The following is an 8,131-nucleotide window of genomic DNA, read 5'->3' on the forward strand; positions in this document are numbered from 1 at the left end:
GTGTCCGTCCCTTGGCGACCGTCCCACTTGGGAACCATGTGTGCTGGCACGCGCTAGCGCGTTCGGTTCTGTGTAAAGGGCTGGGTAAAACGCTGCGGCCTCTCCCCCTTACACTCTCTCAGCAATCACGGAACTTTAAGTCGACCCATGCGCCGCTTCGCATCCCCACATGGTTCCCTTTAGTGGGAGATGGTGTAATTTTTTTTTCTCGAGGCTCGCATTACCACGCTTCTCATATACGCAATTTCGTGATGCCCTATCGCTGTCAGTGACCCAATACCACCGTCGGTATATCGTCGCAGGTTGAGAAGCAGTTGGCTACAATTCGAGATCGCAAGGTGCCCACTATCGTAGTGGTCAGCGACAACGACAGACTACTCTCACAGAAGGACAACCGGACACTGCTGCAACGGTTGGGCTGCGATCCAGAGAAGACCTGTTTGTACGACAAGGGTGGGCACCTCCTACGATGTGGTAAGAATACCTGCTCTGTATAACACCCAGAGCAGCACGAGAAATCAGGAGCCAGTATAAGGAGGAAGCCACTTTTCTCTTTTTAGCAGTTCCCTGGTGTTACCTAAATTTATCCCGAGGCAGGAGGGCTTGTATCGAATCTACGACTTTAATAATGCGCAACAAAACATGTGTATACACCACAGTCTGAACTTCAGAAGGCCGTGCTGTCGACAGACTATTATGATTCTATACTGCCTGCAGCTTTCTTCTTTTTTTTAACCCTTTGTGGGTTCATCTATATCTTTCTCGTAACAAAAAATATGCCTGCGGAATTTGCAAGTAGGGTGCTTAGAAATAGTTTCAAGCAATTTTCAAAAAAATACAACCATTAGTTTATGAGAGAAAAGTGGCCCATAATGTGTCTTTGAAAATGTGTGGAACGTATCCCCGGTGCCACGCGTCGCAAACGTGCTGAATATTTTTCTTGGTTTCCTGTATCTAGTTCACTATAGTTTCCTGAATGTTTCTGGTAGACGGCAGCAGAAATACATAGCGCTTACGACGACGCGCAGCGGCGGAGGAAGCTTTTACTGAAGAAAAATTGAGACAAATTCGTCCCATTATCTCACAAAGGGTTAACTTGCAGTGAATACAGGACTAAAGGCGTAAACCAGCTCACGCGCATACCAGCATCGTCGTGTGCGTTTTTCTTGTGTATGCGTCTAGTTTGCTCGTCTTCATCTTAGTTGACCACGTACACCAACTCGCTCATCACTTAGCCTCGCTATAAAGCCCCAAGTGTGTTAAAGCATTTGTCGTGTAAGCGCGCGTCAGTGACAACGCTTCCCTCTCCACTCTCAGGTTGTTGCGACCAGGTGGTGAAGGCAATCGAGTTGAAGGATGGATCGCACTACGGATTCGTACGCTACCCAGATATCTGCAACAAGGCCCTTCTCGAACTCATCAACAGGGCGAAAGGACGCTAGTTCAAGCAGCGCTGGTCGTGGCTCACAAGCGCACTATCTTGGATTGTCTTTTCGAATATCGAAGTCCGCGAGTACTACACGACGCGTAGCTAAGTCATTCACCGGGCGTAATAGGCTATATATAATGAGCCTAACCGCTCGCCTCATGTACTATTGGTTTACCCTGTCTTAAAAGTACATCCTTAAATTATAATATGAATAGTGCAGTTAGTGTTAGAGAACATGGTTTTACTATGTCGTCAGAGTCTCGTTTTATTTGAATCGATTGCTCTATTCTGTTAGGCGTTTGTTTTTACGTATTTACGGTGTCCAAGTGCTATCGCGCGTGCAGCAGTTTTTTATTTCCCATCGCTGTTTCCGATCACTGTTCTGTGCTTTCACTGCCATGTTTGCAAGGGACTACTACTCTGAACTGTAACAATTTCACTAGCAAATAAAACATATTTTGAAGTACGAAAGTCTGTCTTTGCCTCATGTATATGCGGCATTTATGAACCACCACGTAAACCATATCTTCGATGCTGGTATATCGCCTTAGTTTGATTACTCGTGCATATATAAATCAATTGGCCTCCTATGTGCATGCGCAGTCATAGACGAATGTGGACCAGAGCAGCAGACTTATTAGGCGACTCGTTATATTTGATAGGGGTCTCACGCTCTATGTTGCACGCTGCTGTTCTATCAAAAGCATACAGGATCAACAGTGTTTTATTTAATGGCTACGAATTTCCCCAACATTCAATTAGATGCCAATATTGCAGACTTTCGGTGACAATATATGTGTTTGGAATGTTCATTCGTGCATTTTTAACAGCGACGCTGTTTAGCAAATCGTACCTTGTCTGACGAACCAAAAAACTATCATCACCATAAACGGGTATGTGCTACAGAAATTGGTAAGTCCCACTACTCACCACTGGTTCACTAAAAATGAAGGAAACAGTTAGCCCAACAAATGTGCCACAGAAATTTGGGAAATCCCACTTCTCGGCACTGGTCCACTAAAAATGAAGGCAACAATTAGCCCAACAACAAATGATTGCGAAGCGCCGAAGAAGACCCCCGATACGTACAACGAGATAATACTAGGTAGCGGGAAAGGCAACGGCGGCTGCGAGAAGACTCGGAAGCGATGGAAGGCCTACGCCGGCGACGACGTGCGCGTAGATCTATGAGAGACGCGGACGCTTGGTTTCAGCGCGAGTTTCTGTCTAAGGAGTTTGGACATCCGTGTCGTGTGTATGACTGTCTGTGGTTTAACTCAAACCTCTCTGCACTGAGAATCAACGGAGAAACAACCCTAGCATCACCTAGCTAAGCCTAGCAACGACCTTGAAGCAACCTAAAAACAACCCTCATCACCTATAGCTAAGGCCTAGAAACAACCTAGAAGCAACCAGATTAGTCTTCCGAATAGTCCAGTTTCGCTGTTTCAAGGCTTGCGCGGCTTAGCGCAAGCTTCGCGAATCTTTTTTGTCTTTGCGCTGAAAATCTTCCACATTAAGCACAGCCTCGTAAAAAGTATAAACGCACTTTCACTTTATCCGGCACCCTCACACACCCACAGGATGCGTAAACGTTGCCCTTGCTATGCGATCAACACACGCGAGCGGCCGAAACAGCTGGAAATAGGCGAGCGTGTTTGCGAAAGTGCCATTTTGGTGCTGCCCACATCTGCGCTCCCACGAAAGGTAGCGGAGCGCTAACTAGCGCGCAGGAAACAGAGAGAGACCTTGCACAGACTCCGCAACATTGAGATAACGACCGCGCTTGGCAGCTCCAATGCCATTCCTTCATTCCTTCGCATGGCCTATACAAAGCCCCCTGCGAGAAGTCGATGACTTGCACATACATTGCTCAAAATTTTAGCATTCGCTTTAAAGGGGTACTGACACGGATATCTTCAGTTGTCGTTTTTTTGCGTCAAATGAAAGGTCAAGCCCTCAAGAGCCTAGAAAAGGTAGTGTTAAGCGCGAATGCGCTCTGAAAAAGTAATTACAGTATGTTTTTAAAAGCTAGTTTTGGTTCTTACTGTATCCTAACGTCACAACACGGTATGAGCTTCTCGTCACGGGCTCGCGCAATATATAGTGACGTTTCCACGGCCGCTCCGCACTGTGGCTCCGTTGGTGACCCACAAGCGGCCATTTTGGAAGTTTTGATGACGCACAAGCGGCCATATTGGAAGTTTTGGTACCTAACGTCATCACAACTAGCCAGACTGCTTCGTGAAGTCGCCAGAATTCGTACTGTAGCCTGACGTCAAGCTAGTTTCGATGTCAGTAGGTGCCCCATGGAAAAATTGACTTTAACATCAAATTAAAGTATCTAATCAGCATTTGCTGAGCTTCACACTTGCTCAGAACCGTCCCTGCATACAGGAGATTTGTATGGCAGAGTAAACTCGCCTTCGAAAAAAAAGGTGTCAGTACCCCTTTAATGCTACTGCGCACTGCTCGGCGTGTTTTTTTTTTTTTTTTTAATTTTGTCTCGAAGCTACCTTGTTTGTTTATCCATCCCGGTGTTTACGCGACTGCTGCAGTTGTTTGCTGCCGGGTCGTCGGCATCTAGACGGACATAATCGTGCATCAGTATGCGAAATTTGTATGTGTGCGCCGAAGGGGAAACAAATTACAGCAAAAAAGGTAAGCGTAGCCCCTGTATGCTCACCAAGCGGTACCAGTAGGTGCACCTCAGTTCTATTAACAGCGTAGACTATTCTTACACCGCGGTTCTAACTCTAAGAAAAAATCTAGTATTTGGGGAGTATTTCTGCCACACAGCAATAATCGTCATCTGGCTTACTGCTCGCGCTTCCTTTCTTGAAAACCCGGCTCTCGTCACTTTCCTATATCGAGAATGCTATGTTAAGCTGATAACGTGCGTGCCGTTCGTGAGCGGAAAGTGCGGGGACCGCGGTGATAACGCAAAGTATGCGAGGTGGATGACGATTATTGTTGTGTGGCAGAAATACTCCCCAGATACTCGATTTTTTCTTAGATTGTAACAAAAACAGATTCCTACATCAAACCTGGGCATAGGATGCATGCTCAAAGTGCACACAGACGGCATCTAATGACAGAAGGGCGCATTATTCGACTGAATATTGCATTTCACTTACTTTGTTGCAGTGAAAAAATACTGAATATATATATATATATATATATATATATATATATATATATATATATATATATAATATATATATATGTATATATATATATAATATATATATATGTATATATATATATATATATATATATATATATATATATATATATATATATATATATATATATATATATATATATATATATATATATATATATATATATATATATATATATATATAACGGTGTCTTCATACACTACAGTTTTTTTTTTTATAAAAATCCCATGACAGCAAGGCTCCTGCCGTTTTCACACCTGCACGTCGAGGAGGAGATACACTTTGCCGTAGCTGAAATGACGCTGTTGCGACTAATTAATAGAAACCCGTTAATTTTTTTTAATTATTGACTCGAGTACAGGTGTTTATATTACAAAGTCGTAGTGCATGCCAATTTGTGGCATGCCCAGTTTTTAGAAATCGCAAAAGTTGCACGTAGTTCGTCATCGAATTTTAAGGGCGATATCGAAACTGATCGCGCGTTCTTTTACGTCAGACCTGAACAATCCGTGACAAGGAATTGACGAAATTTGAATGAAGGCGCGCCGCGGCCGTATCTTTTCTCAAAAAGCTGCAAGTCATCTCGCTTGTGCCAGTGCATCGCCTTACTTTTTCGTGTATAGTGTTTGGCGCTTATCTTGCTTGCTTGACCCTTCACGCTTGGCTCTTACCCACTACGGGGGATTGGCCATGAAACGGCAGTTAACATAAGTGCGGAAATTTATTAGAATTTAGACGAAGGAGAAGAACTAATCGGTCGTCTAGGGAATGTAGAAAAACTGAATAATTAGTTCATGTGCCAATAAAAATAGAAATAGACCAATAATATGGAATACAATCAATTAGCGAGAGGAAGTCTGATGTACCAAATTTTGACTGGGAATAATTAACGAGGAATTATTCTTGTGTCCCTAAGAATTTCGCGTACGGCTAAGCAGGCGTGCCTGTTGCTGTGACCCAGAAAAGATGCCTCAAGGGAAAGAATATTTTAAGAGTTAAGAGCAATTCCTAAGTTTCTTAATAACATTTCGAAATGTTGCGCTTAGCTCCTTCTTTCGAGCTACGCGCAAGAAAACGCGCGATATCAAGCTTTTCTTTGTCTGGGAAGCATAAAACTCCGGGGCAGCCACTGCGACGCTTATTCTTGCAGACAGGCGAAATGGTTTTTCGCGCCTCTTTATATAGTTTAAGAAAGAAACAGAAGATACGCATAATCTGTTTACTCGTGTATTTCAGAACGCTTGGCGCTTTTTTTTTTTTACCAGACTCTGCTTCGGCGCACTTTGATTCAACTTTCGTCACTTTCCTGTCACGGGTAGTTCCGGACTGACTTAACAGAACAGTCGCACTCTACGTGCGTACCGGGCATGATAAGTTTCAATTTCCATTCGAAATTCGATTATGAATTTCTGGAACTACGTGCAACTTTCGTGATTTCTAAAAACTGGGTATGCCATAAATTGTCACGCACTATACAACTTTCTAATACAAAGAAAGGCACTGAAGTCAATAATTAAACAGATAATTAAGGAGTTTTTGTTAATTCGTTGCGTCAACGTCATTTTAGCTGCGAAATAGTATTTCGGCCTCGACATAGAGCAGGGGCGTAGCCAGAAATTTTTTTCGGGGGGGGGGGGGGGGTTCAACCATACTTTATGTATGTTCGTACGTGCGTTTGTATGTGTACGTGTATATATGCGAAAGCAAAATTGAAAAATTTCGGGGGGGGGGGGGGGGGTTGAACCCCCCCAACCCCCCTTGGCTACGCCCCTGACATAGAGTTCCTGTGTGAAAACGACACGAACCTAACTGTCATAGAATATTTATAAAAAATCTGTATTGTCTAAAAAAAAAACCCCTTTATATGTGAAGAAAACAAGGGACACGTTGAAAATAGAATGGTTCTTTAACGTTTAGACCGAGGGACAAGCCTTCGTCAGAAAAACAGCGGTGACCAGCAGTGGTCACTGCTGTTATTCTGACGGAGGCCGGTCCCACGGTCGAAAGTAGTAGTTTCCTGCAATCATATATGCGTCAGTCAGGCCCGTAGCCAGGAACTTTTTATCGAGGGGGGGGGGGGCACTTGCTGAGTCTTAACTATTTGAGAAAAACGCCTATTTTCATGATTTATTTTCGATAAAGCACCATGTGTCATCAAAATTTCGATAGGGCTTGGGGGCGGGCCCCCTGCCCCCCCCCCCCCCCCGGCCACGGGCCTGGCGTCAGTATATATATATATATATACACGACCTGACGGACGTGATAGCTGATGCACTGTAGCGACTTCAACCTTTGCTAAGCGTACTGAGCTGTTTAATTTTATTCGTTTATTTATTGTCCTTTTTTCTTGCATTTTTCAGTGTGCTAGGGCTGCAAAGGTACAGCCTGTACAGCCGCACTTTCTAGGCTGTAAATATGTCGTCTCGTGTTCGTGAAACGGCAAATGAAAACGAAACGACAACAAATAGTATAAACAGCTCAATACGCTTCAGACAGGTCGAAATCGCAACAGCGCATTAGCTATCACGTCCGTCAGCCGTGTCGTCGACTGCCCGGCAGTCCGCTACTGAGCAGCCTGTGCGACTATTCATGGGCTTCTTGTACTCCCCTGAGATTTATGGCCCGCTTGCACAGCTCAAAGCGAGCGTTTAGCGCTATCTGAACAAGCACAACAAAAAGATTAGCTATAAGCGGAACTTTCTGAGCCTTGGTATAACGCCTTGTTCATGCCCTTTATGCCAGAAGAAACTTTCTGCGTCTTGGAAACTGCTTCAGCCTCTTCAAACAGATCGTCGTGAAGTGTAAAGATGCGCCTCTCAAAAATTTTGTTCCTGAGCAAAATGCGGCTGAGGAGCTAAACTTAGCATTTACTGAACAGAAATTTCTCTCTGAAGATGTCGGTGAAGGGAAACGTCATTGTCGGACGTCCTAACGCCAGGCGCAAGAAGGCGGAGATCGTGGATGCCGTCTCCCGGACACTTTCTGCTTGGACCCAGTTTACCTTCAATACCTGTCACGCGCCATGTATGCGTTAGGGCTGAAGAAACTATTGCATGCGAAAACCCGACTCGAGTGTGCATACATCTAGACGAACTTTTTCCGGTAACGAAGGCAGCAGTTGGCGTCTCGAATATAAAACTCTTTATATGGCCTAACTTGTGGCCGCGACACGAAAAGTCACACAGCAAGCAGTACACACTGTGCGCTGATAGCGCGAGCAGAGCGTCGTCCGTCGATAATCAGATCTGGGGTAAATGCGCGTCGGTGTTTATACATGTGGCATCGAAGGTTCTAGCGTTATCGCTGGAGCTTGCAAAAGTTCTCGAAAAAGCTTCATTGCTGGCGTCTTGCGCGTAATATTGCCAGAATGATCTCAGGCAATCGTGAAGCTTCACGAACGTTGCTGCAAGGTCTGTGCCGAACGTTGCTAACAGCTGGTGTGGGTGAAACTCGAATACAAAAAATAAAAAATAAAACAAGAAGCAGGCGTGGCAATATGTACAAATCTGCACTTTGA

General features: G+C 44.4%; 1 protein-coding gene across 1 annotated transcript in view; it reads left to right on the forward strand.

Moving 5' to 3' along the window:
• LOC119383063 (uncharacterized) overlaps positions 1–1,887 on the forward strand; it is a 49,985-nt gene extending 48,098 nt beyond the window's left edge. Inside the window, exons 8-9 of the mRNA XM_037651051.2 lie at positions 303–474; positions 1,318–1,887. Coding sequence (XP_037506979.1) covers positions 303–474; positions 1,318–1,442 — 297 coding nt within the window. The 3' untranslated portion in view covers positions 1,443–1,887. The remainder of the gene's footprint in view (positions 1–302; positions 475–1,317) is intronic.
• The last annotated feature ends 6,244 nt before the right edge of the window (positions 1,888–8,131 follow it).

Source organism: Rhipicephalus sanguineus, chromosome 2, assembly GCF_013339695.2.
Source record: "Rhipicephalus sanguineus isolate Rsan-2018 chromosome 2, BIME_Rsan_1.4, whole genome shotgun sequence".
Classification (NCBI taxonomy): domain Eukaryota; kingdom Metazoa; phylum Arthropoda; class Arachnida; order Ixodida; family Ixodidae; genus Rhipicephalus; species Rhipicephalus sanguineus.